Genomic DNA, 27,977 nt, shown 5'->3' with positions numbered 1-27,977 from the left:
ATTTTCTGTCTTAGTTAAAATCTACGTTTCCCTTTTCAAGTCCTTGTATTGTAAATAGACGTTTTGGTTTCCCCATTTTAAAAAGATACCTTTTATCTTTGTAGCTCTTGAGTATTATAGTCCTGTTTTCATTATAATAATGTGCTTTATATGGTATAGTTTTAGTACCTTAAGCACTTTTAAGTATTTCATCCTGTCTTTAACTTTCTTACTTTACACGTTAGGATATGTAGTTGAGCAAAGCATGATCTCTCCCATTGAGCCATACTATCTTGTTGTGAAATAGGCAGGGTATATTTTATCGTCATTTTACTAATGAGGAAAGGGATTCTAAGAATATGAATGACCTGTCACAAAGCTAATAACTGACAAACTCCTGGAGCTCACCCAGAGCTGTGTAATCCATGGATCTAACTACATCAGTCCTAAGAAATTGATGTTTTACTTGTTCTGTTTATCTTTGTTCTCCCTACTTGAAGATTTAGCTTTTCAGGGCTTGAAGTTGTTACTTGTCCTTAGTGTCTCCCTGTCGGTTCGTTTGGACAAGACGATAGCTCACCCCTCTCCTATTTCTAGTTACTGTAGAACTTTTTTTTAAGGTGAGTGTATTTTCTTGACTAGTTTTCACACATCTTTTACTTTGTCCAATTTCCCTCCTGATTAGACGTTAGAAATGGGTAACGTATAGAACCTCTCAGTTCAAATGAGAATCTCAGCAATTCTTTATTGAAGGGGCTTTTGTTTCTGGTCTTTTGGGACTGAAAGAGGACTTTTAAAGCTCCATGGACTGGTGATAATATTGGGAATATGATTTTTTTAACCTTTATCAAACCTTACATGACTGACCTCAGTAAAACTAGATCTAGAAGAATATTTGCACCAGTTTACTTTTTAAATATTTGAAAGAAAGGGAGATTCAGTACATTTTTTAGATTTTAAAAATTCACATTGTTTCAATTCATAAGTATTCTTTAAGTTAAATATCTTGATAATAATGCTAACTTAGTTGTTTTAATCTTTTACAGCCTATACTTAATTTAAGGGACCTTGGATTATCTGAATTAAAAATTGGACAGATTGATCAACTGGTTGACAGTCTACTTCCCGGATTTCATAAAGGCAAAAACTTTTCTTCCAATTGGCATACATCTCATATTTCTGCACAGTCCTTCTTTGAAAATAAATATGGTAAGTTAATATATTTTGTGTTCCAACAAAACTAAGCCATTTTAGTACTATTAATAATTAAATAGGTACCACTTACTAACATTTTCTATGTGCCAAATTCTTTCCTGAATTGTTTTTTCTCTCTTTTTTTTAAAGAGTAACTTTTCACTGGGATGTTTTTAGTTTTACAGAAAAGTTACAAGGATAGTACAAAGAGTTCCTATATACCCTTCACCTCTCTTCCTCTGATGTTAACTTGCTACATAACCATGGTACATTTGTCCAAACTAGGAAATTAACATTGGTAAAATGCTTTTAACTAAATTATAGACTTTATTTAGGTTTTACCAAATAAAACTTAATTTCTCCAAATCACTAGTTTTTTCCACTAGGGTTCTTTTTCTGTTCCAGAACCCAACACAGCATACTATGTATTGTTTGGAATAGTGGAATGTTGTTGTTTTAACTGTATGTGACAAATATTTTTTAGATTCCAAGTAACATACTGACCTCTGAGAATACATTAAAGAAACAGCTGTGGTCCCTTCTTTTATAGAATGTTTATGTATTTTCTTATATGTGTCTTATAATAAGTGGGCATTTTATTGAAAGGAATGTCGACTTCATGATACTTAAACAATGAATGTTAGAGCTTATCAAAATACTTGTTGATGGCAGAACAGACTTAAAAAAATCAATACAAGCGATAAAAGCCCTGAAACAAAAGAACAGGTTTGAACAGTTTTGTAAGGAAGGTTTGATTTGAAGCTGTACTTCACATCAACTTAAATCATTTACTAATCCTTTGTTCTTCTCTTACCTTTATTTTATATAAGAGCTATAGGATGAATAAAGAATTCAAAAGTAAGAAAAAGTGAAGTTTTTGAGTTTAGAGGGTTGGACTAAAAATCTGCTTCTGTTTTATTGTTTTTTTGTGCTCTACTGCCTACTTCCTGAGAGAAGCCCTAAGGCTTTAGTGGTTAAGAGTGAGGAGCAGACTAGGACCACACTCAGTCCTGGCGCTGAGTGACTGGGTTATTTATATTAAATCAGTTTTCTCATACGAAGTGTGAGGTATACCTCCTTATCTCTCTTTAGAGGATCAAATGTAGTAATCTACGCAAAGTACTTGGCCCACAGTAAGTGATCAGCAGAATAAATTTTTTGTCATTATCACCATTTTATAGTATTTTTTTTTTTCTTTTGCTGGGGAGAGGTAATTAGGTCTATTCATTTTTAGAGGAGGTACCGGGGATTGAACCCAGGACCTCACACATGCTAATAAGCATGTGCTCTGCCACTTGAGCTATACCCTCCCCCTGTTTTGTAATATTGTTATTATTACTATCGCTTGTCTAGTCTATGTATTTTGTTTCCTTTTAAGATGTTCCACTAACTACCAGCTGTGTTTTCTTGGCTTAGGCAGGCAGAGGTATTAGGAAACGGTTTCTTGACTTGATTGTAAGAGTTCTTAAAAAAATCCCTGAATTCTGAGATACAGGGATGGATGAGAACAAATTTCTATTGTTGTTGCCTCCAATTCCCTGGGATCATGGAGGTTAAGTAGGATGGGGCCCATTGGTCAAGAACGGGAGTCGGGAAGAATGACGACAGTATTCACGGCTGTGGAAGGAACTTTCTTCTTATCCAGTGATGGAGCTTTAAGAGGGAAAGATGATACCTCTGGATTCCAATGTTTTATTACATTGTTCACTAGACTTGAAATTATATCTGGGAGATAGCATTTCTTTGTCTCTTTGTGCTCTTTAAGTGAAAGCTTTAGGTAAGCATATTTATCTTTTACCTCTTGGTTTGAATGTAATTTCATTGGCAACTATATTCATATATCATATTAAAAAAGATAATCTAATGGACAAGTGATAGTAAAGTGATGAAGCAATGTGATTAGATTTATAGTGCTTTTAGAAATATCTAAAAGCAGAGTCATGTATGGTCAAATAAAACGCAAAACTCATTTTAGTTTTTCTAATATGTGGTAAAATTATTTGTTGCATTTCATGACTTTCTTTTGTTTGGCAATTAAACAATTTACTTTTTGTAATTTCTCTGCAGGTTGCTTAGATATATTTGGTACTTTACGTTCCTCTTGCTTATACAGACAACATTCAAGAACTCTTAAAAGAATTTGTTCGGATCTTCAGTACTGGCCAGGTATGAAGCAACAACTGTATTTATTTTGAAAACATAATAGATTTATTTGACATAATCTGATTTGTCTTTCTTAATGATATTAATGATTATAAACATTTATTTGTGGCTCACAGTAGAACTTACAGAATATTTGGAATCAACTAGTGTGGGTGTTCCTGTGTAGTTTTTAATCTTGGAAATATAAAATAACTAGATTCTGAACGTGACAGATAAGTACCAGAGTAAATCAGCGTCTAGGGAACTCATGAATACCTGCTCCAAAACAATGAAGCACACTTGTTTACTTTCCTCATTTTCAAAATCCCATTGCAGTGAATAAATAAATAAATAAAAATGGGGAAAAAGGGCAGCAGCAGAAGAGTTTCATAAATGGTCCAGAAATTTGATGACTCTGTAAGTTGTAAAGTTAAAGTCACATTGATATCAAGATCAAATATATATTCATATTTATCTAGTACCAGGCATTAGTGGTGTGTTAGGTGATAAGAGATAGTTACATATCTGGGAAAGATACACGTTGTCACCTTTATGAAACTTACAGTAGAGTGACATGAAAGAGGTGTATAATGCTGTTTCCAGTAGAACTTAGAAAAAACCCCAAGTTCTGAGTCAGTAATAGTGGGCTCTAAGGTGGCAGATACTAGAAGGTTGAAAGATTGTGCAGAGTGGTCCGTAACAGAACAGATCTGGCCTCCATCTTTTAGGCGAAAAACACATTTGCAGTAAGGTGTGTGTGTTGAGAGGAGACTCTTGGTTTGAGGGTTGATGCCAAAGAATGAAACAAGATAGTAACCCAGGTTACTTTGAACTTGAATCAAACACTAAAGATACCTACTCATTTACTGTAAGTCCATGTTCTGTAGTCTAAATATGCTTAACGCCTTGGTAATTTTGAGGGCCCTATTTCCAGTCAGTACTCATCAGTCTTTTCTTCTTTACAAATACAAATGGATTAGCAAGAATCTCTACATATTTGAGGAAAATTTCTAGCATGATTGTATTAATTTTGGGAAACGAGGATAGGAAATAAATGGGTTAAATATCCATATTTAGAATTTCTTTAAAAGAATGTGAGAAATTAATATAAGACATTAAATTAAATGTATGAATCAAAGCACAGTGCAAAAAACACTAAAGATTAAAAAGATGTGATTTCTTCTGTTTCAAATCAAATAGTAAAGGCATTAGTTTAAAAAAAAGGCATGATTTTTCATTAAACTTACAAATTACTGTATCACTTAAGAGACAAAGATATTAAAATAAATGTTTGAAATATACATGGCTAAAAGTGTATATAACATCCATATTCTACAGATGAAAATGGAAAAATATGAAAAGTCATGAGTGGTCAGTTCACTAAAGAAATAAAAATAGTCAATAAAAATAAAAAACATTTTCAAAAATTTTCCTCCCTTCTAATCTGAAATGCAAATTGAAACACAATGCTATGTTCTGCCCATCAGATTTTGTACAAGTTAAAAAGATTTTTATTTATATTAAATGGTGCAAAGGGTGTGGAGAAAAGGATACTCTTATTCATTGGTGGATGTATATATTCTTGATAACAACCATTTAGAAGAAAATTCCTTAGTGTTAAACAATTCAGGTCTCACAGTGTCACTTTTAAGAATTTAGTCTTCATGTGGTAAAAGATAACATGTACAAGAATTTTAACGGCAGCGTTATTTTTAGCAATAGAGGCCAGGAAACAGCTAATGCCAATAGTAGGGAGGTAGCTGAATAAATTGCCATACTCTGATAAATTAGAAAACTGTAAACAGCCATTAACCTGAATACATTGACCTGTTCTGAGAAAGAAAGATCCACAATATATTAAGGGAAAGAAGACAGTTGCAAAAAGTTACGTACCATTTTTATAGAAAAAGCATGAATTTAAATACATAGAAGTGTAGTCATGGAATTTTAACAATGGTTACTTCTGGGAAGTGGGTTTGAGGTTTGAGGAAGAGATATTGACCTTTTTAAAAAACATTTTATCGGTGGTTATTTGTTGTTGTTTTTACATTTTAAAATTAACCAAGAAGAGGGGAGGGTGTAGCTTGGCAGTAGAGTGTGTGCTTAGTGTGCTAAAGGTCCTAGGTTCAATCCTTAGTACCTCTATAAAAAAATAATAATAATAATTAATAAATAAACCAATTACCTCCCCCCAAATAAAATAAATAAAATTACCCAAAAAATGTAAAGTTACTTTATAGATTCAATCCATTTTAATGACTTTATTTTTCATTTTTTGGGGGGGCATTTTAATGACTTTAATTACAAGTGTGTTGAAGTGACAGGCAAAGAACTGTTATAAAATAAGACTATAACTAGGATATACGGGGATAGTGTCAGAGTTTTGGTTCTTAGGCACTTCCCTTGTAAAAATTTAAAATCAGAAGTGAATGTGATATTGTTTCATTCAGTTTTCGTACAGTCTCGAGGTTTTAAAACTTTGAAGTCAAGGACAAGACGTCTCCAGTCCACCTCTGAAAGATTAGCAGAAACACAGCACACAGCACCATCATTTGTGAAGGTAATTAGATCTTTTTTGGTTGTTGTTGGAAAAAGCAGTAATTTTCAAGTTACTAAAAAGAACCTTCAATATCTGTTTTCTGTTTTTGGCTAATTTTCTTCCATCTTTCCATTTATGATAAAGGATTCATATTCTATGTAATCATAATACTTACAACTCCCCTGAGTGCCAAGCTTGTCTTTCCACTAGCCTGTTAGATATCTTGCTCTTTTTTTCCCTTATCAATCTACACCTGCTGATGTCTTCTTGTGTTAATAAATAGCATCCACCCTAGCTGGAAGCCTGGTGGTCCACTATGGTTTGTCCATCCTCTCCCACCTCTCACATCCATTAATCCTGTGATCCAGCCTCTTAAATATTTCTTAAATCTGTCTTCATCCACTGCATACCTAGACCATAATTATTTCTTGCCTAGATTACTCTACTAAACGCTCATTTAGTCTCCTTGCCTTTAGTCTTGCTGCCTTCAGTCCAGCCTCTAGACTGCCACCCACTGGACTGTCTAAAATGTATTAGTGTAATGGCTGTGTTCTTCTGCTTTGTTGTCAGACTTCTGCCGTGGTGTGTAGGGCATCTCATCATGTGGCATGCTGCCTATCGTTTTTCTGTTCTCATCTTTCAGTGTGCCGCCTCCTCTGTCCCCCTACCCACCTCCTCTCTTGGTGTTTTAAAGTCCTGTCAAACAAGATTGCTTATAGTTCTTGAGCTCTGTGAAGGCTGTTGTTTCAAGACTGTCAGGTTGTTCATGCTGTGTGTTTGCGCTCCCATTTTCTGGAAGACCTTTCCTGGCTTCTTAGGTAGCGTTTGTTTTACCACCATACCTCGTACCTCTAACATCATATCAGAATGATTTCAGAAGCTTAGTTCTTTGTGTGTCTCTCCCCAACAGACTAAAAACATTCAGATTATTTACCTTTACATCTTTAGAACTTATACGGGGCCAGGTCTGTGAAGGGTGCTCAGTAAACATTTAATAAATGGATGAGATTTTTCCTGAAGCAGAGATAAAGGAATGTGAACCTCAAGCCATTAGCACCCTAAGTTAACATGTGACCTGTTGACTGTTTTCAGTAGTTAATGGTCTTATTTAAGGGAGTTTCTTTATACTGACTGATGCAAGTATAGGGTCCATTGTTAGTTTCCTAGCCATTGATTATTTTGTTTGTTTGTTTTGCAGCGGGTAGGTAATTAGGTTTATTTAGTTAGTTTTTCGATGGAAGTACTGGGGATTGAACCCAGGACCTCATGCATGCTAAGCATGCGCTCTACCACTTGGGCTGTTCCCTCCCCACTAGCCATTGATTATTTATTGTTGAGTCTTAGCCTTATTTTTCACATTGACAATGAAAATTTTAAATTCTGGAATCTTAATGAATTTTTTTTGTGACTGGTTGTTGTATTTTGGGGGAGTGTTATCTATATAGTCAACCGATAACGTGTTATTTTGTATTTAGGGATTTCTTTTGCGGGACAGAGGATCAGATGTTGAGAGTTTGGACAAACTCATGAAAACCAAAAACATACCTGAAGCTCACCAAGATGCATTTAAAACTGGTTTTGCAGAGGGTTTTCTGAAAGCTCAAGCACTAACACAGAAAACCAACGGTAAGTTGATTTGACAGCATCCGTATTTGGGGAGGAACATCTGAAAGGAAGTCATAGTCCTACCTTTAAGTGTTACAATCACTTTTCTAACAATTATCCAACTCTTATAGGTTATATTCCATTGTATTTATGTCTTAAGCTGTGTGGGAGTGGAAATACCTGCTGGCAGTTGCACTTTTTCAAGTGAGATCAAAGTCAGTGATAGACCCAGGAAGGGCTTCATGACATTTTTGGTAACAGGTGCTGAAAATTCCAGAATTACAGGTGGTGAAATGTGATTACCATCAGCAACTTAATATTTGCACTGCATTGAGCAGTCATTTCTCACTGATGTCACTTGATTTGTCTTTTTCTTTTTTCTCTAGATTCTCTAAGAAGAACTCGCCTGATTGTCTTTATTTTGCTGGTAGTTGGCATTTATGGGCTCTTAAAAAACCCATTTTTATCTGGTAAAGGCTCTTTTTACTTACCTGATTTTTTTATCTTCTATATGCTTGTTTCCTTTTAATAATTAGTCTGTCTAAGACTCAGAGATAAGAAAATATTCATGTTTATAGTTCTCAGGTCTAGCTCTTTCATTTGGATTGGGTTACTTTGAGATTGTTTTTTGCAGTGAAATAGAAAAGTTTTAATCTCTTATATTGTGTACCATCTGTATTGTCAGAGGGCTTATTATATTTGCATTCTTTTGTAGATTATAAGAAAAATTCCTTTAAGTCACTTATAAATTCAGATTGCACTTGTTTTGAGAAAATAACTAATTTTTTTTTTAAAGTTCTGAGTATTATGTACGAGTGAAAATGTTAGATCTACTTCTAGTAATGGTTAGTTCCCCAGACATTTAGATTCTAAAAACATGTGAAGAATTTTATAATAGCAGTACAGAGTAAAATAGTCAACTATTTCAAAGACACAATAATAAATTGAATTTATTAAAAGTGAACTTACATAGAAATATACTTTAAATGGAGTCCCATATTTTCTCAGTTTACCAGTCTAAAATGAATAGTGTCAGGTTTAAGCGATTCCAGTTGGTTTTTCAACTGCCATTCAGTTTTCACCCTGTGTTTTCTACTTTCTTTATGATGGATTACCTTAAGAAAAAAATGATACACAATTAAGAACATTGGGTGACCCAGATCAGGAACTTGCATATAGCCCCAGTTATTTTAAAAGTAATTAGTGGCATCAAACCTGAGATAAGGTTTTAACATCCAGGAATAGCCTTTTTATATCTAGATCTGCCTTGTCTTGTCTCCTTTTTTTTTTTTTTCCCTCAAAAAAAGAACCAGTAAAGGGATGATAGGAGATACCAGCAGGGTAGTGGAGGGGTGGGATGAGCTCTAATTTTTCTTTTATGTTTCTTAATTATGCATAATGGAGTTTGAGAACCATTGGTTTAAATTTCTATTACTAGATATAAGGAGAAGAGGAAAATTCTTAGTTTTAATTGGAAAGGCAAAGATGTCATTTTAATGTGAATCATTTATTCCTTGAACATGGTCTCAAAATCCAGGAGACCTAATTTCTCTCCTCATGCTATTTAAATACATGTGAACTTAGAGGGCTTTCTTACATCTAAATAATAAGGTGGTTAAAATTTTAGGAATCTATTAACTATGTAAATACTTTTTTTCTCTTCCCTTTAGTCCGCTTCCGGACAACGACGGGGCTTGATTCTGCTGTCGATCCTGTGCAGATGAAAAATGTTACCTTTGAGCATGTTAAAGGAGTAAGTTAAAAAGTTTACCTTGACCGCTACAAACATCTTCATTGTATTTTTTTATTCTAAAGGTTGAAATAATAGAAAATATATTTTGGTCTCTGCCCCCAGTTCCTGGTGCAGGGCTCCTAAAACCCTTGTTAATCTCCAAAGTGATAAGAGCCCTATGAGCATCTTTTGTTCTGCTGTTTGGTCTTTGAGCCTGGTTCGTGACACGGTGCTTCTCAGTCCCTTGTAGTTTCCTGGGGGATAGCAGTGTCTTTTGTTCTAATGGGGGGGCTCTGGGTGGGCTCCTGGATGAGTGCTGGTCACCAGAAAGGTCAAGCCATGATGAAAAGCTTGGAACTTTAACCTCCACTCTCTATTCTCCAGAGACGGGAGAGGGGCTGGAAATGGAGTTAATAATTGATCATGCCTGTGTGAGGAAACTCCCATAAAAATCCCGGCAGTTCAGGGTTCAGGGAACTTGCAGTTGGTGAACACATGGAGAGGTGAGGAGAGTAGTGTTTTCACAGAGGACATGGAAGCCCTGTGTTCCTTGCCCTGTGTCTCTCTTCCATTTGGCTATTCCTGAGTTACACCGTTTCATAATAAAGCAGTAGTCTGGTTACCTAAACTGTTTTCCTGAGTTCAGTGAGCTGCTCTAGCAAATGAATCAAACACAAGGAGGGTGGTATGACCCTCCAGTTGGTAGCCAGTTGGGTGGATGCACACATAACAACCTAGACTTGCGATTGGCATCTGTGGTCTATGAGTGTGTGTGTGGTGGTAAGTCTTGTGGGACTTTGGCCCAAATGTGTCTTTCATGTTTGCCCCTGCCCAGCGTACTTGAGTTTTCTCACCAAGAGCTGTTTAAGTTGTGTAATGTGAGGTTGCAGATTGACTGCAAGTATATTATTAGGCCAGTGTAATTTTAAATGAATAAATATATGAAAGTATACAAGCAGAGGTATTTTTAATTTACATTGATAGCAACATTTTTAAATTGAAGTTTCACCCACAGAAAAACTCTGGGTTTTTCATTCGTTTGTTTTCTGAAGGTTGAAATCTGGAGTGTTTACATCTACATTCCTTGGCAGAGCCACGTGGTATCTTTAAAGGGACTATTGCTTTCCAGCTCAGCGTGTTGCCTCCTCTGTTGTTTTCTATCTGGCCTGCTGCACTCATTTATTGATACCATTTTGCCCCTTGGAATTTGCCTTTGTGACTTCTGGTTATATGCTGACTGGGAAAATATGCTTACCATTTCTGATAGGCAGCTTTTGTAAATTTACATCAAAGTTTTAAAGTTGAGCTGATGTTCTGATTGCCATTTTTGTTGGCCAGAGTGTGCTTTATTCTTGCAAGGGATCACAACTCTGCAAGGTTTTATGTTTTGCAGATTAAGTCTTCTAAATTTTTTTTTGCTGTGACCATTTATAAAACAATATCAGTACACTATAGCTTAATTTTAGTCACTGTCTTTAGGCATCTGTTAGGAACTAAATCGTTTACAATCTAGTAGTAATCCTTTATCATGAAAATGACTGGCAGTAAGGATCAGGAGAAACGCTGTGTGTGTGTGTTTATAAAGGGACCTTTTTCTATACTTCCGTTGAAACAAAGAAAAAGCCAAGTTAATCTACAATTAAATTTGCAGTATTCAAAGAGGATGTCTTGGTAATCTAATCATTGTTTGAAATTATTTGGTAAATTGTATCACTTTAGGTGGAGGAAGCTAAACAAGAATTACAGGAAGTTGTTGAATTCTTGAAAAATCCGCAAAAATTTACTGTTCTTGGAGGTAAACTTCCCAAAGGTAAGACATCTTTCCTTTCCCATGGCTTGACAGAATACAGTAATATAGCACCAGTTTAATTTTTATCAGATATAACTGATTAACGTTAATTCTTAATTGCTATTTTACAAATAAATCCTCTTTCTGAACATACTGTTCTGTAATTTTTTTTTTTGGTAATTTAAAGTTTTGCTATAATTTCAAACTTTAAATAAATTGCAAGAATAAATAGTACAGAGAGCTCCCTCCATACTTTTAACCCAGACTCAAAAATTTTTTAACATTTTGTTCCATTTGCTCATTCACTTTCTTTATAAAGCATGTATTTTTTTAACCATTTACAAGTAAATAGTAGATGTCAGGCTCCTTTACCCCTAAATACCTCATTGTATATTTCCTCAGAATAAAGACATTCTCTTTACACAAACTTCAGTGCAGTTATTAAAATCAGGAAATTTAACATGGATCCAAAAATATTATCAAGTTCTCAGTCATGTTCAAATTTCAGCATTTGCCCCAATATGTAAACAGTATTTAAATGATACAGGAAAATTAGCTGTGGAGCAGATCCTGAAGTGAGTCATTAGTAGAGACAAACACATTTTGGCTATTTCAGAATATTGGTCATTCATGTGCCTTGAACTTCAAAGCTGCGTAAATTAATTGATAATTATTTGTTACAAGTTCATATCAGGCTTTATTTTTGTGTTTTAATTTGAACCATTCTCGTTTATTTTTTCTTTTAGGAATTCTTTTAGTTGGGCCACCAGGGACAGGAAAGACACTCCTTGCCCGAGCTGTGGCCGGAGAAGCCGATGTTCCTTTTTATTATGCTTCCGGATCGGAATTTGATGAGATGTTTGTGGGTGTGGGAGCCAGCCGTATAAGAAATCTTTTTAGTACGTTTTAGTGTATCTTTCCTATAGTACTAATTTCTCTGAATTTTAGCGGAAGAGGACTTCTTACCCTTTCTTTGCTGCTTGATTATGACTGCTAGTCGGCTGAAACGGCCGTCATGGGGTTGGGGTTCTGGTTCAGGTAACTTAGTGTGTGAGCTAAAACAGAACTGTGCTTTTGTTCCCCCCAGTTAGTCAGAAGAGCTCGTCAAAGTGTTGGATTGCTAGGTGAAGCTGGAGACTGCTGAAAACCTGGGTTTTTGTTTTGACTTTTGGATTTTTTGCGTGTGTTTTGTTTTGTTTTCACCTTACGTACCATTTCTGTAGTATGTATTTAAAGAGTATTAGCCTCAAACCTTATGTATAGGGTTTGTATAGCTAGGAAGAATGAATACTCAGTGGTACAGTTTTTTTTCCTTCTGAGGCTTCTGTTCTTAAATCAGTTAAAAAAGACCCCCTTTTGTATATTTTTTTCCCCATTGAATATCTTGATGGCTTTTTAACAGTCTTACTGGTTTTTAAATATTTATATGATTTTATTTTAAGTATTGATTTTATTAAACTTATTTGAATCTTATTAAACTTATTTGAATCTTTTCTGTCTTTTTAGGGGAAGCAAAAGCAAATGCCCCTTGTGTTATATTTATTGATGAATTAGATTCTGTTGGTGGGAAGCGAATTGAATCTCCAATGCATCCGTATTCACGGCAGACTATAAATCAACTTCTCGCTGAAATGGATGGGTAATTGAATCTTCCTCTGTCTTTGGAATATGGTGATATATTCGGTAGCACTCGCAAGAGAGGAAAAATTTTGTTTATAGGCAGCAGAGTAGTCCCTCATGCAAGAAGTGATGACAAGCTATTTTAAATATTGTATTACTTTCATTGCTAATGCAGTAATTGATAATTGATGTATCAACTCCTCTTAAATTAAAAAATATATTTTTCATTTACTGTAGTATGACAGGAAGGCAATGATTCCGGCTGAAACTAGTAGTCTTTTTGGAGATGTAAAGGGAGAGTACACTTGTTTGTGACTAGCTTTATGTGTTGCTGCATATTAAAAGCTTGCATCAGTGTTCATAATTCAAAAGAAGTGGTGGGGTTGCTTTGAAAGAAGCAAAAATATTAACATCATGTAAGACGTTCTGAAAGTCTAGGAACAGGGGGGAGGGTATAGCTCAAAGTGGTAGAGTGCATGCTTAGCGTGCAGGAGGTCCTAGGTTCAATCCCCCAGTACCTCCTCTAAAAATAAGTAAATAAACCTAATTACCCCCCCCAAACACTTAAAAAAAAAGGAAGAAAGTCTAGGAACAAATAATTTGAATTAGTAAACTTGAATAATTTTTCAAAAATTAGTCAGGGACTCAAGCTTTTTGTGTCAGGTCATTTCTTCCTAAGTAGAAAAATTATCATGAAGGTATGTAACCACAGATGATTTGGCGATTTATGATTAACAGTTTTATTGAAGTGCACTGGCCTTTTAAAAAACAAAAAACAATTAGAGATGTCTTATCATTTTGGGCATTAAAAAGATCAATCCCTTTTCTTCACCGTTAATAAGGTTAATGATAAACAGTTGTGTATAGAGCTTTTCTGTGTGTGTTATTTTAATTTCCAGTGAAAAGGTACTTTTTTTTTTAATAGGTTTAAACCCAATGAAGGAGTTATTATCATAGGAGCCACAAACTTCCCAGAGGCATTAGATAAGTAAGTATTAAAATTTTTGTGAATTACTGATGTATTCTAGAACAATGATGACTTTGAAAACATTGTGCTAAGTAAAGGAAGCTTGTCACAAAACATAATAGATTGTGTGATTCTTTTTATATGAAATGTTCAGAATAAGCAAATTCATAGCAACAGATACTAATTTAGTGCTTGCCAGAGGTTGGGGAAAATGGGAATGACTGCCAATGGAAATGGGTTTCTTTTGGCTGGGGGAACTGGGGAGGGAATAAAAATACTCTAAAATTAGATTGTGATGATGATTGGACAACTTTGAATGTAATAAAAACGACTGGATTATCCACTGCAAATCCTGTGACACATGAATTGTATATCAGTAAAGCTGCTGAAAGAATCTTCTCACAACTTAATTATCTCAGATTTTGGGGGGGGCGGTGGATGGAAAGCATTTTTAGAATAAAATTTACTATAGTTTAAAGTTTTTGTTGGTTTTATTATATAGAAGTTATTCATATTTTCATTTGATCTAATAGTTCTTGCCTAAGGCTCTAGTTTAACATTTTATACTTAGTGCAGTAAGATAGATGTGTGGCTGTCATAATAGACTGCTGTGGAATTACACGTTCCTTGACTGGCTGACTCACGTGTTTTGTCTCTGCAGGCTTGTGTCACACACTTATTTTTATGAACCTTTGTTCTGCCTTCTGGTTATTGAAACTGTTACTTGAGCCATGTTTTACAAGGCACTAATCTGAATACTTATGTTTAGAGTAAATATGGGTTCCCATTGTCTTTCCATCTTCTCTTCAGTATACCAGTCGTATTTAACTTGACCTTCAGCACAGTCAGCTTATTAACTTACATTTCCTTTCTGTGTTCTCCCTTTAGTGCCTTAATACGTCCTGGTCGTTTTGACATGCAGGTTACAGTTCCAAGGCCAGATGTAAGAGGTCGAACAGAAATCTTGAAGTGGTATCTCAATAAAATAAAGTTTGATCAGTGTAAGTCTAATTCTGTGATGCAGACATTATCTTTATAAAATGGTAATATATCAATCCACCCTGTTTGTGGTCCTTACTCAGGACATCTTAAAAAACAAGTTCATTTAAATGTCTTTTTTTCTCTCCTTTTATTTGTTGTTAGTGTATAACCAGAGATTCTGTCATTTTGAAGCCTGATTCGAAAGGACTTTTTCTTTTGAGTATTGAGACAGATAATACTTGATGAATCTCTATATAAATGTTTTTTAGATGAATATAAAATATAAAACAATAGAAACACCGGTGTATTATGAGTACAGAACCTCATGATATAGTCAGTCACTTTGGGGCAAAAGAGAGGAAGCAAAGTATAAAACAAAATGCATGGAAATATTATGGACCCACCTGAGTAGTAAAAGCAGCTGTTAAATCTGCAGTATTTTCAAAGATAACCTGAATCAATTCATAAAACCAAGTATGTTTCCTATAATAAGGGGGATTTTTATGTCCAAAGTTATTTCAGGATGAAATTCTGAAAACAAAATGTTGTCTAGGAATGTGCTTTTTCAATTTGTAGTTAGGCCAGTAACTACGTAAGATTTATCAATCATTATCTGGAGGCTCTACCTTCCTTTGTTTTTCGTAAAGTTATTTAAATTTAAGAACTTTCGTGATTTGTCCCAATGACAATTTTAGTGGTACATTTAATAGGAATTTTGGCTTTTTCCCCTTAGAATGTGGTAAAGTAAGCTTACTTTTTAGTTTTATTAAGATAAATTTTTAAATTATAGTTCACAAATTGGCTGTTTTCTGTTTTCTTTTGGAATGTGAGTTTTTGTGAAGAGCTTTTTATTAACTCTTTTTGAACTTTTGTGTTGTGTTCTGTCTTCATATAGCTGTTGATCCAGAAATCATAGCTCGAGGTACTGTTGGCTTTTCTGGAGCAGAGTTGGAGAATCTTGTGAACCAAGCTGCACTGAAGGCAGCTGTTGATGGAAAAGAAATGGTTACTATGAAGGAGCTAGAGTTTTCCAAAGATAAAATCCTAATGGGTAGGTTTTCTTTCTTTTTTTTTTCCCTCCTGTCTTAATACTGTTTATTATGTCAGAGAAAAAATTACTAATTTTGAGAGAAAGTTTATTAAAAAGAAAGGTACAGAAACATGCAAATACATATTCAAACATAGCAACATAGTTTGGCTTCTTACAGAAGAATGTATTATAACTTACACTCTGTGGGAGGCATGAGTGCCCGTATTTTTCCTTGTATCTGATACTGCTGGTAAAAGAGTAGTCAACTTTACTGTTTTTCAGTATTTAATTTTTATTTTAAATCTTAAGTTGGCTTCAAAACAGGTTAGTTATGATATTCCTGTTAAATTAGAAGTTTATTTTCTAGAAATAGAATTAAGCTTTCCCTTTTGATGTAAGGATAAAAATGAAAGCTCTGACAGTTTTGGTTTTCAGTTGACAAATGGTGGTTTACACGTGTAGAGTGGAGTCTACTCACTTTTTAAACTTTTACACTGTTTAAAAATATTTATTAATGATACTAAATTACATTACTCTAGGAATGACTCTGAGACAGATGGGTTTCATTCATTTAAATATACCTTCCTAATGGAGTGTTTCAACTTTTATTCTTAGGGCCTGAACGTAGAAGCGTGGAAATTGATAACAAAAATAAAACGATCACAGCGTATCATGAATCTGGTCATGCTATTATTGCATATTACACTAAAGATGCAATGCCCATCAACAAAGCTACAATCATGCCACGAGGGCCAACACTTGGACATGTAAGTATCTTTAGTTTTTCTTTTCTCTCAAATAGTACTCTTTAGGAGCTTATGTAGGAGTTTCTGATGAAAACATTTAAAAAGAAAATTTACTACTTCCTAAGTTTATTGATACTTTCTTCTTTAACTTTCTCAACTGTCTTGAAATCAGACATAGTGTGAAATGTATCTGCTAATAAAGCATATCCTTAATATTTCAGATAATATATTTACATTATGAAATTTAATTCGGGAATGAGAGCAAAAAGTTATTAAATACATAGTTGCTTTTTTCCCCTCAGAAGAAATTATGTATCATAGTGGCTGGTTTAATCGTTTTTCTAAGATTTTTCTCATTGAGTACAACTTTTGTTTTCATATCTTTCTAATTATAGAGGTTTTAAACATTTTTGTGCAACAAGGAACAAAACAGTTGTATTGCAGCATTAGCTACTTATTTATAAAATGTACTTCTGCTTGATAAAGAGTGTTCCTTGTTTAGATGGTGTCAGAAACATCTCTGAGCTTTCAGCATCATGTATTGAGTAAGGTCATGAGAGACAAATGATAATTCAGGTTATTAATATAAGTGTTTCAAAACCGTGTCTGAATTTTTTCTTTGTTTTTTACTTGTCTAGGTGTCCCTGTTGCCTGAGAATGATCGATGGAACGAGACCAGAGCTCAGCTGCTCGCCCAGATGGATGTCAGTATGGGAGGAAGAGTGGCTGAGGAGCTTATATTTGGAGCTGATCACATTACAACAGGTTGGCTGCAAAGAATGACATTTGTTCAGATTGTGTTTATTGGTTTAAAGTTTTTTTTTTAAACTTGAGTTCTGTGTATATTTTTAAATTCCAGGTGCTTCTAGTGATTTTGATAATGCAACCAAAATAGCCAAGCGGATGGTCACCAAATTTGGAATGAGTGAAAAGGTAATAGCTAATTTTAATCCTTCTCACGTATCAAATGATGATGTGCCAGGTCTCGTCATGAGAAAGCATTCTCGTTAAAAACTGGTAGATTTTCCCCGTCTCATTCCAAATGGATTTGACGAAGCTTACTCTAAACTAAACGTTTTTTCCTTTATTTAAAAAAGTTAAATTAAATTAATTTTTTTGGCTGGAGGAGGTAATTAGATTTATTTATTTATGTTTAGAGGAGGTACTGGGGATTGAACCCAGGACTTCGTGCATGCTAAGCATGCACTACTGCTTGAGCTATACCCTCCCCTCTAAACATTATTTTCTGATAAATAAAATGTAACACTCTTTCCAGTCTTAGCTGCTCAGTAACAGTTATTATTTCATGGATTAATCAAATGATAATACAAATTCTTTAGCCTTTTCTGTTCACGCGACATCAAAGGCCTGCCTGTTGAGCTTGCCCTTTCCACGTATTTTGCATTCCTACATTATCACCGTGGCTCCATGAAGCAATTCCAGTCCTCTGAATTGTGGATTTCTGGACTTAGAATAGCTGCTAAGCTTTTCTAAGAAGGTACTCAGAACCAAACTGAAGATTTAAAATTTTCCCTTGCTTGTACTTTTTAGTATTAGACTTTCAGGAAAATAATGAAATTTTTTGCCCTCAAGGGCATATTTACATTGTAATTTTTCCTTGCTCCCATGATACTTACTTCCTTACTTATAGTACTTCCTCTGTTATGTACATTAGTGTTGGAGGTTTTCCTGTTCAGTTTCTTTCTTTTCATTGATTTTAGCTTGGAGTTATGACCTACAGTGATACGGGGAAACTGAGTCCAGAAACTCAATCTGCTATTGAACAGGAAATCAGAATCCTTCTGAGGGTAATGATCTTTTTTTTTTATGTTTATTTATCTGTTTATTCAAAATGTGCGTAAATATATAAGTTCCTATGTTCTTTAGAGATGTCACTATATCTAATAAAGTTAATAGGTGGACCATTGCCACCATGATTAAAAAGTGTCATAGCTGGATCTTTGATGGAGACTGGAACCTCTGGTCATAGATTGGATCTTTATTTTATTCTGGCCACAGGCTAAGAACGGTTTATATCTGTGATTTAAATATTCAGTTCTACTTCAGCTATAAAACCCTAAGAGGTATTAGGATGAAAGACATTGATTACTTGATTATCTTGCTTTCCCACTCTGACATACTAATACTATTATTTGCTTTATGCCTGGCAGTGTCCAAATGCTGAGAATACAGAGTAGGCACAACAAAGGAATGTGTAAGAGTAAAATCAGTGAGATCACAGTTAATCGGTACTGTGAGTCTGGTCATGGTATAATTGTTGCTTGGATTAGGGTGGTGAAAGTCAACCTTGAGAAATGTGGATGCATTCAGAAGATACTCATGTAGTAGAATCAGCATACCTATGTGATGTTTTGGCTGGGAGAGCAGCGAACATAAAGCTGTTTTTTAGATTTCTGCCTCATGCAGCAGTGTGTTGTTTGTGCCATCCACTGAGAAGACACTGGAGATGGGCCACGGCTGCGAAGTGGGTAGATCATGAGTTGAATTTGAGGCATCTTAGTGAAGACTTCACGTTGGGAGAGATACATGGGTCTGGAGCTTAGTGCAGAGGTTGAAGGTTTTCCATTTGGATGTGCATGAAGGCAGGTCTTCAATGGAGAGGGAGACCGAGCTGAGTACCCGAAGCCTTTAGTGAGCGAGGACTGTGATTCAGGTAGTTGATGGCGCTTGAAGGGTTGGGTAGGGCTGTAGTCAAGTGGTAGGAACTTCGGAGGAGTAGTGCTGATAGAAGAGAATTAGATACTGGAATGGGCTGGAAGTGGTGAAGGGAACAAATAGCTCACCTTTTTACCCAGAAGTATCTAGGTAAGAGTGAGTAAGTAAATGCCACTGGAGGGCTTAGAGAAAGCAGTCTCCCTGAGAGGACCAAGTTTTGATTAACTCAAGGAGCAAAAAAAAATGCTTTAGAGTAGTTTGAGATGGAAAGTTTATGTAACAGGAAGGTTTAGTTGTTTCAGAAGAGAAAGAGTCCGCCGGTCCGGAATCTTCATTCTCTCCCTACTCCCTGTGTTACTCTGAGTAAATTGTCTCTACTGTGCAAATACTCTTTCTTTGTTATAATACTTTCTAAAAATTCAGAGAACAGAATAGCAACAATTGAGTCATTTCCTCCTGGAGTGGCCGATTGGAAATGCAGTAGGTACTGTTTCCAGTAGATAGCGAGCTTACGTTGTTACGAACTATCATGTTAGGTTCAAATGTGTGAGACATGAAAGGCATGAAACCTAGGGCAGGGGGAGGGTCTAGCTCAGTGGTAGAGCACATGCTAAGCATACACAAGGTCCTAGGTTCAATCTCCGGTACCTTCATGTAAAAAAAAGCATGGAACCTAATAGGAGTCTCATATGTTATAAAGTAAGGGCTTCATTCCAAGAAAGTTTTTAAAGTATTAAACTATAATTAGTAATTTATCCTTGCTTTTTAGCTGTAATATTCCATCATGTATTTCTTATATTTTGTATATTTTCTTTAATTTGATTATTTACTTGAACATAATGGCTATGTTCATAATGTCTAATGATTGTATCATGTTTATATGAACTGTTGGCTTCTTGGTGTTGGTAAATTCATTTTTACATTTTCTACCCAAAATATGATTAGATATTGAGATATTGGGACATTGTACAGGCAAATGTTGTGACACTGCCAAAAATGAACTGTTATTCCTGCCGTTGTTCATAAGCTGATAAACTTAATTCAGACTCACCTTGGAAAGAAGGTTGAAGAATTTAAGTGACAAATTCAGAGTAGGTTATTAAAAAAATTCAATGGGTGAAAATCAAGGATCATCTGTAATGATACTGTGTTACAGTTGTCATAAATAGATAAGTGAGTGTGTTACCAAATATAAGAATGGAAAGGTATATCTTTTCTGGCCGTTCTAGATTGAATAAATTGATAAAATCTCAGGAGGCAAAAGGAACAAACTCCCTTCTGTTTTAGGTTGTATCTTGAATAGAGAGATAGGTTTCTATGTTCACAGACCCTATTTAGAAAGCAGATAAATACAATGTATAATTTCTTTATTTCTTAAGTAGTTTTTTGTCTGAGTGGTCCTCAGTTATCCATACGATAGATTTTGAGGTTAAAAATACAACATTTCAAAGTATGAAAGAGTTATCTTTAGGGAACCAAGCTTTTAAATGCTTTTATCTTTTATAAATCGAAATCAATAGATTTCTTTCCTTTTCTCTTATTTTTTTTAGGGTACACAAAGGTTTTTTTTTCCTCTTTTATGATTTTTCCTTCTAAGATTTGTGCCTCTTACATACCTGCTTTGTATTTCAGGAGTCATATGAACGAGCAAAGCACATCTTAAAGACTCACGCAAAAGAGCACAAGAATCTCGCAGAAGCTTTATTGACCTATGAGACTTTGGATGCCAAAGAGATTCAGATTGTTCTTGAGGGGAAGAAGTTGGAAGTGAGATGATAGCTCTTGGAATGGATGCATTGCTGTTACTATTGCAAGAAGATAAGTAGCATTGCAGTAGTCTTGTTTTGCAATGCTTTTCTCCCATTCTTGACTTGGTATCACTCAAGGGTGTGAAACATTTTGTCAATCTTCTGTCACATTTACCGAATTTTATTACTCTCATGATGGACACCTACTTCAGACAGCAAATTTATTAAAGAAAATAAAGAACTATCAGGATTGAAAACAGTTTGAGAAATGTCAATCAGTTATTGAGTTGAAAATAAGTAATGATTTTATGGTTGGTTACAGTGCTAGATGTGAATAGAAATTGTGCCTTTGGCTCTTGGGAAGTATGTTTCCTTAGCGAAGTAAAGTTCTTGAAGGAGTCTATTTCTAGATAGTACTATTTATCTTTGATAAAGAAATGATGCTGTTTGGCTGTTGGTAAATCATATATCTACATACATCAGTGAAAACTTCATTAAGATGCATTTAATTACACTCTGGATTGACCATATGTAAAATTTTTTTAAATCTGAGAGTAGAGAATTGTGAACCTACAGATGCAATCAGAATTTAAATGATTATAACCTTTTAAAAATGCAGCTTGCATTTTCATGTTTTTTTTTAAATGACTATCACTCTCAAAATGAAGTTTATTTCAGAGCAGCAGTATTTTGTTAAAAAACAAGTGACACAACCCAAATTCTGAATAACTATGTAATTATGCTTGGCATTGAAACCAAAATAAAACCAAAAACTCAGTCCCCTTCAGAGTGAACTTTTGAATTACTCTGTGTAGAAATGGAAAGTTGTGTTTATTTTTCATTCAGATTTTGTGAATATGGATGTGTTCTTACAAGATTTACAGATGACTTTATTTAACTCAATAGAAAAATTCTTTTAGAGGACATTGTATTGGTTTTTATACCCAAGTGATATTCTTGAAGTGATTTTATTAACATTACTTACAGTTTTCTAGTAACTTTGAAGCTGTATATGGTCTTCACTGAGGTTGACAGAGGGAGCTTGCTACATGATATTCCTGGGTTTTTTTTTGTTTGTTTGTTTGTTTGTTTAAAATTTTGATGTACTTTCAAACTTAGAGAAACATTACAAGAATAATACAAGGCACTCCCATATTCCATTGATTCAGATTTACCGTTTGTTTTCATTTGTTCCAGTTTTTTATTGCAACTTCTCCCTCCCTCCTCTCTGTGTATATATTGTGTATGTGTGTACATGTCTTTGTGTAGACACGTTTTCATTTCTCTTGGGTAGACTTCTAGAAATTGCTGCATGATGTAGTGAGTTTGTTTTAACTTTTTAAGAACCTGATGAACTGTTTTGAAAGTAACTAATTTTATGTTCCAACTACCGATGTATGAAGGGTTCCAGTTTCTCCATATCTTGCACAGTGCTGCTTATAGTCTTGTCTTTTTGACAGAGCCATTCTGTTAGTGGGTATGAAGTAGAATCTCATTGTGGATTTAATTTTACATTTCCCTAGACTAGTGATTTTCAGCATCCTCTGCTAGGCTGTTGGTCATTTGTATGTCTTTAGAGAAACGTCCATTCAGATCCCACTTTTATGTGAAGACAAGTCCTTTATCACATGGATCTTGGTTTTTTTCTTTGTTTTTTATCTAGTCTGACAATCTGTAATTTTTTTTTTACTTTTTTTTTTTTTTTTTAGCAAGAGAAGAAATAATTTACTACTTGAGCAGCAAGTAAGGAAAACAAAGCAGTGTCTCCCTGAACAGCAAGATTGGGGAAGGTTTAAGCTGAGGGTACATGTGTCTTCATAAAGGGGCTTGAGCAGAGGAGAGTTCAGCATAGAATCGGGGCAGAGGTTGACAGAGTCCAGGCTTTAGTTGATTGAAGTCATGAGGGTCAGAAAAGGTCAGCATCATCGTTCCTTAGCTTCCAGCCAGCCTTGGGTCTCAGCGAGGAGTTACCATCCTCCACTTGGTTGGGGGCCTTAGTTCCTGCAGAACTCAAAGCAGTCTGTGTAATTTGAGTAGGGTATTTAGTTCATTCATAGGTAATATTGATATTGTTGCTTTTCTGTCTGCCATTTTGCTGTTTATTTTCTGCTTTTCTCATATCTAAAGAGATCCTTCTGTTCCTCCTCTTTTGAGTTATGTCTTAGCAGTTGCTCCAGGGATGACAGTATCCATCTTATCACTCCTAATCACAGTCTGCTTCAAAGTAATACACATACATCTCTGGCAAAAGTAACTTTGTCCCAGTATATCTCCTTTTCTTCTCTTCTTTGTGCTATTGTTGTGTTGCATCTGTATGTGTTACAACACTCAACAATACAGTGACTTAACTATACTCTATAATCTTAAAGTCCTTAGTCTTTATATGGGAATATATTTTGCCTTTTTTTAAAGAATATTTTTGCTGGATATAGAATACATGGTTAACAGTTTAATCACTTTGAATATGTCATCCCACAGACCCCTGACTTCCATTATTTTTGGTGAGAAGTCAGCTGTTAATGATAATTTTGGTCTCATTTTCTGACAAGTTGTTTTTCACTTGCTGCTTTCAAGATTTTTTTTTCTTTAGCCTTGTGTTTAACAGTTTGACTATGATGTGAATAAGTGTGGGTCTCCTTGAGTTTTTCTTACTTGGGGTTTGTTGAGCTTCTTGGGTCTGTAGACTAATGTTTTTTTTACCAGACTTGAGAAGTTCTTTGCAATTACATCTTCAGACATACATTTTTTGCCCCCTGTCTCTCTTCTTCTGGGGTCCTCTTTTTACATGTGTTGGTATACTTGATGTTAATCTGGTCTCTGAGGCTTTGTTGGTTTTCTTCATTGCTTTTCTCCCTCTCCAGATTGATTACTTTTCTGTTGATTTTTTTCTTCAAGTTCACTGATTCTTCTTTCAACTGGATTTTTCATTTCAGTTATGTATTTTTCAGCTCCGAGTTTCCATTTGGTTCTTTCATATAATTTGTATCTCTATTTATATTCTTTGTGCTTTGCATCGTTTTCATCACAGCTTTCATTAATTCTTTAAACTTCCATTCGTTCTTTCAACATGTTCATAATAGCTGCTTTTAAGTCTTTGCTGACTCCAGCACCTGGAGGTAACTCAGCTTCTCTTGAATGCTCTTCTTCCTTGGTCAGGGTGTACTTTTTTCTTTCTTTGCTTTGTAGTCTTGTTGAATTTCAGATAATGTAGCAATGCTAATTCTGAATTTTTCCCCAGAGGGTGGTTCTTGTTTTGTTTAGTAACTTGCCAGCAGTAAATCTGTGAAGTCTGCCCACTACAGTGTGCAGCCACTGATGTCACTGCTCATTTTTAAAACGTTGAATCTTGCTTCCTAAGGGTTGCTGCTGTGACTGCATAGCTTAGCATTTAGCCAAAGGTTGGACAGAGGTTGTGTTCAGACCCCGTCAGTCAGGCCTCCACTCTGCTGATGCATCTGTGTGGGCGGCAAGTACATTCACTGTTCAGGTCATTTTCAAGTCTGCAATGGTCTTTGCTTTCTAGTGGGTTTTTTTGCTTCTCCTTTGTGCACACATGCAGGCTTTGGCAACCGTAGGGATGTGGATGGCTTGAACCAGTTTCAGTTTCTTGGCATGCCTGAATGTCTGGAGGATACTGAGTGCTTATCAAACCCAGATGCTGTCTGACCTCCCAGAACTTCCAGGGAAATACCTGGCTGCCCTGTTGCTTGCCCCAAACAGGACTACAACCTTAGAGAACCCTGTTTGCTTACCCCAGAGCTCACCAGTGTAACTTACAATGCATCAAGTCAGATGAGCCCCTTCTGGCAGGGGCAGCAAGCCTTGTTCCCAGGGTCTGCCGTCGCCCTGGTTGAGTTGCTGCACCTGTAGACCTGGCAGGGGCTGTGGCAGAAAAGAATCCCTCAGGCTCACCCCGTTCTCGCCTGAATGTCAGGGGTTTTCATGAATAAGCACCCTCTTAGTTTGTTGCAGATCTTCAGTTAATTTCCAGAGTGCTGAAATGGTTGTTTTATTAAATAATTTTTCTAGATTTATAGCTGTTTTTTTCAAAATCAAGGTGGTTTATCAACCTCCTCACCATACCATGCAGAAAGTGAATTTCTCCAACTTATTTTGAATCACATTCCAACCAAATCAGTCTAATAACGATGGGCTTAGAGAGGACTTATAAACTTTTCAAAGCTATCCATTCAAAGCTACCAAAATGCCAGAGTTTTACAAGGAGCCTATATCTATTAAATTGATTACTTTGGGTAATTGATACATGTTTTATTTTCAGATATTCTTTGTATTTGTTCATACTCATTTTAAAGTGAATACTGAGTTATTACAATCTGGCTAGTTACAAGCATATTTCTTAATGTAAGAATGTAATATTTTAATAAAATATATTGGAATTTAGACTTGATCTTTGGATTGAAAAAATAACATCTAGTCATGGGCATAAAATTTGGAGTTGATACATTGAACTGAGTGTTTTATTTCTATGCAAATTCTCACCTGTCTCCATTCTATCACATGAATCCCCTTTCTTTTAGGTGAGAATGTGATATCACCTGCCTCCCACCCCCCCGCTTTTAACACAGAGACTTAATTTAGTTATATATCAGTGCTTCGTATGGGAATAGAATGGGTGGCTAATCTGTTATGAATTTGAGAATGCATTTTATGAATAAAAGAAATTACAGAGCTGCCAAAGAGGGATGGTGAGAGGGATAGGTCATAAAACCCAGTTTGGAGAGCTTGATATGGATCTTCTGCAGTTCTGGGAGCAGGTGTCTCACTCACACCCAAGAAACCCGGAACGTGAGAGAGCTGGTAAGTTACTTTGGCTCAGAAAGGGAGAAGAACTGCCGGTGTGTTGAGACTGCTTTGCTCGCTCAGCATCTGCTTTGAGAAAGACTGAGTGCTTATGTGGGACCAGATGTTGGTCAAACGTGGAAGAAAGTGAGCCTTTCTGAGGATGCATTGTGGATACAATACAAAAGGGCCACTTAGAGGTGTGAACAGGCCTCGGAAGACGCTAATCCGAAGTGGATCTGGATTCCTTAAGAGCCAAGAAGAAAGAAAGGTCAACAGAATGGACCATGTTCATTTAGGTCAGGGGAGTTGCAGGTGAGAACAGCTGTGGGCACAGGAATGCCTCTGAGAGAAAGAACTTTAAACCAGTTGCCAGGTCCAGGCTCCTCAAGACCACCTCCCAGGAGTATCAGCCGCTTAGGAACTCTGGCAGGGCCAGAAACCATAATTAGCCAGCCAAGGGAGGAAGGATGGAGTTAGGTGGAGAGGAAGAAGAAGACCATCCTGCCTTCCACCCCTCCTGCAAGTGGTCAGCCAGCAGCGCGGCCTCACTGAGTAACTGAAGTGCCTTTTTCATAGTTACATGGTTAAAAAGTTCTCAAATGTTACACCATGCTCCAAAATAAATCTTGGGTTGGTTAAAGATTTAATTGGTGGAGAATAAATGCAAAAAGCAAAATAATAGTAAACATAAACATAAGGCTGAGCCACAGGGGAGTGTCAGCAGGCATGCGGAAACACTTTTTCATTTCATCTGGAGACCATGCATTGGTTTCTCCTAAGTTTGCACTTAATGACTCATATTGCCACAGTCTCTGAAACCACGAAAGCAGCTTTCTGCTGTTTGCACCTGCTAAATTCCATGGAGACTGGCTGGGGCCCAGAGGGATGCAGAAAGGAATAAACTGAGGGATAAGGAGATTCAGAGTTTTTAGAGAGAGCCCTCTGGGGATGAGGCCTTCAGCATCCTGAGGTTCCACGCCACTCTAACCCCAGTTGCATGCAAACATGATTTTCTCAGAAGCAAGTCTAACTTCTGCAAATGACCTGAACTGCTCAGCCAACTAGCACTAACATTTTATTTTACTTATTTTATTTTAATATAATTTTATTATTTTATTTTATTTTATTATTTTATATTTTATTTTATCATTTTATTATTTTATTTTATTTTAATTATTTTATTTTTTTATTTTTTATTTTTTTGGTGCCGAAACTCAGGAATGAATAGCACTAACATTTTAAAGGAATCCAATGCTGCCCACAATCAATCACAGTTTTGTGAAGCCTGGGGCTTACACATGCGCACTGGGCATACTGGCAGGCGGGTGGGGTGGGGGAGGGCCTCCGGACCTCCAGGCGCATGCGCAGTGACGCCGGCTTCGAGGCGCGCAGGCGCACTGTGTTGCCAGGCTATCGTTATTCCAAACCGAAAGATTGCAAGCCGGGGGAGCTTCAACTGCCAAGATGTGCAAAACCGCGGTGGCTTACCTGTAGCGCCAGTGTTAGACTCAGGAGGCGGTGAAAAGCTGAGGGGGAGGTGAGCGGTGTCTGAAGCCGGTAGGCCCTATGATGAAGAAGATTTTTCACTTCGGGAGTAGGAAGGGCGAGTCGCCCTTGGGCTCCTCCACAAGCCCCGGGAGAGACAGCAGGAGCAGCGGTAACTCCCCGCCTAGGTACCATATCCGAGACAAGGATCTCAAAAAGATCCATAAAGCTGCCAGCGTAGGCGACGTGGCCAGAGTGCAGCAGATTCTGCTGCTCAGGAAAAATGGCTTGAACGACAGAGACAAGATGAACAGGTAACTGAGGTGGCGGGCTGGGGCCGGCCGGGTGGGGAGGAGCCCGGGGCAGCCCCACCTGTCAGGTTTTCCTCGGAGGCTCCTGGAAACCCCTGCAGGGTCCAGCGCCCAGCAGACTTTCTAGGCGGGAAAAGCTTTAGCTGGTTTTGGACTCATAATTCTCTTTATAGAGCACTTTACTGACAGTTTTTATATGATTTAACTGCAAAACAGTGATAATAAAAATGAAATTAAGCATAAACATAAAATGGCATCTTATTTTTAATGTACACATTTTTATACCATCATGTTATATATTACAGAAAAGTGTGTAATGAGAAAAATAATTCCCATTATGATAGATCAGCTTCTGGGATAAAAATTCTTCGAATACAATTTGATATCTGTTTTATGTCAGTGTACATACACATTTGTACATATGTTCTTTACTGAAGGACCTTAGAAGACAACTTGAAAGTGGGAAGATGGCTGTGTTATTGAATCGGTGGACTCATTTTCTTAAAATGTATAGTCTTCCCATATTTATCAACTTTACGTACACCAAGTAAACATGATCTTAAAAATTTTGAGTTACACATGCTGTTTTTAATTGTTGTGATGAAATTCATATTTTTGTGTGGTAGACAA

At 36.1% G+C, this 27,977-nt stretch overlaps 2 protein-coding genes across 9 annotated transcripts in view; both read left to right on the top strand.

Annotated features, from left to right (window-relative positions):
• YME1L1 (YME1 like 1 ATPase) overlaps positions 1-21,007 on the top strand; it is a 28,202-nt gene extending 7,195 nt beyond the window's left edge. Inside the window, exons 3-19 of the mRNA XM_006191899.3 lie at positions 1,026-1,188; positions 3,241-3,339; positions 5,766-5,875; positions 7,330-7,480; positions 7,846-7,929; positions 9,130-9,212; positions 10,911-11,001; positions 11,727-11,879; positions 12,487-12,619; positions 13,526-13,588; positions 14,456-14,568; positions 15,444-15,599; positions 16,194-16,345; positions 16,963-17,089; positions 17,184-17,257; positions 18,046-18,132; positions 20,633-21,007. Coding sequence (XP_006191961.1) covers positions 1,026-1,188; positions 3,241-3,339; positions 5,766-5,875; positions 7,330-7,480; positions 7,846-7,929; positions 9,130-9,212; positions 10,911-11,001; positions 11,727-11,879; positions 12,487-12,619; positions 13,526-13,588; positions 14,456-14,568; positions 15,444-15,599; positions 16,194-16,345; positions 16,963-17,089; positions 17,184-17,257; positions 18,046-18,132; positions 20,633-20,776 — 1,983 coding nt within the window. The 3' untranslated portion in view covers positions 20,777-21,007. The remainder of the gene's footprint in view (positions 1-1,025; positions 1,189-3,240; positions 3,340-5,765; positions 5,876-7,329; positions 7,481-7,845; positions 7,930-9,129; positions 9,213-10,910; positions 11,002-11,726; positions 11,880-12,486; positions 12,620-13,525; positions 13,589-14,455; positions 14,569-15,443; positions 15,600-16,193; positions 16,346-16,962; positions 17,090-17,183; positions 17,258-18,045; positions 18,133-20,632) is intronic.
• Positions 21,008-26,928: 5,921 nt separating this feature from the next.
• ANKRD26 (ankyrin repeat domain 26) overlaps positions 26,929-27,977 on the top strand; it is a 73,884-nt gene continuing 72,835 nt past the window's right edge. For 7 of the 8 annotated variants that reach the window (XM_032473632.1, XM_032473638.1, XM_032473639.1 and 4 more), the window contains exon 1: positions 26,930-27,350. In XM_032473632.1, the coding sequence (XP_032329523.1) occupies positions 27,118-27,350 (233 nt within the window). In that variant the 5' untranslated portion in view covers positions 26,930-27,117. Of the gene's footprint in view, positions 27,351-27,977 lie in introns of all 8 variants that reach the window. The other variant, XM_032473637.1, reaches the window with a different exon arrangement.

This window comes from Camelus ferus, chromosome 35, assembly GCF_009834535.1.
Source record: "Camelus ferus isolate YT-003-E chromosome 35, BCGSAC_Cfer_1.0, whole genome shotgun sequence".
NCBI lineage: Eukaryota > Metazoa > Chordata > Mammalia > Artiodactyla > Camelidae > Camelus > Camelus ferus.
Note: the sequence above shows the minus strand (reverse complement) of the source record. Positions and strands in the feature narration are given on the sequence as shown.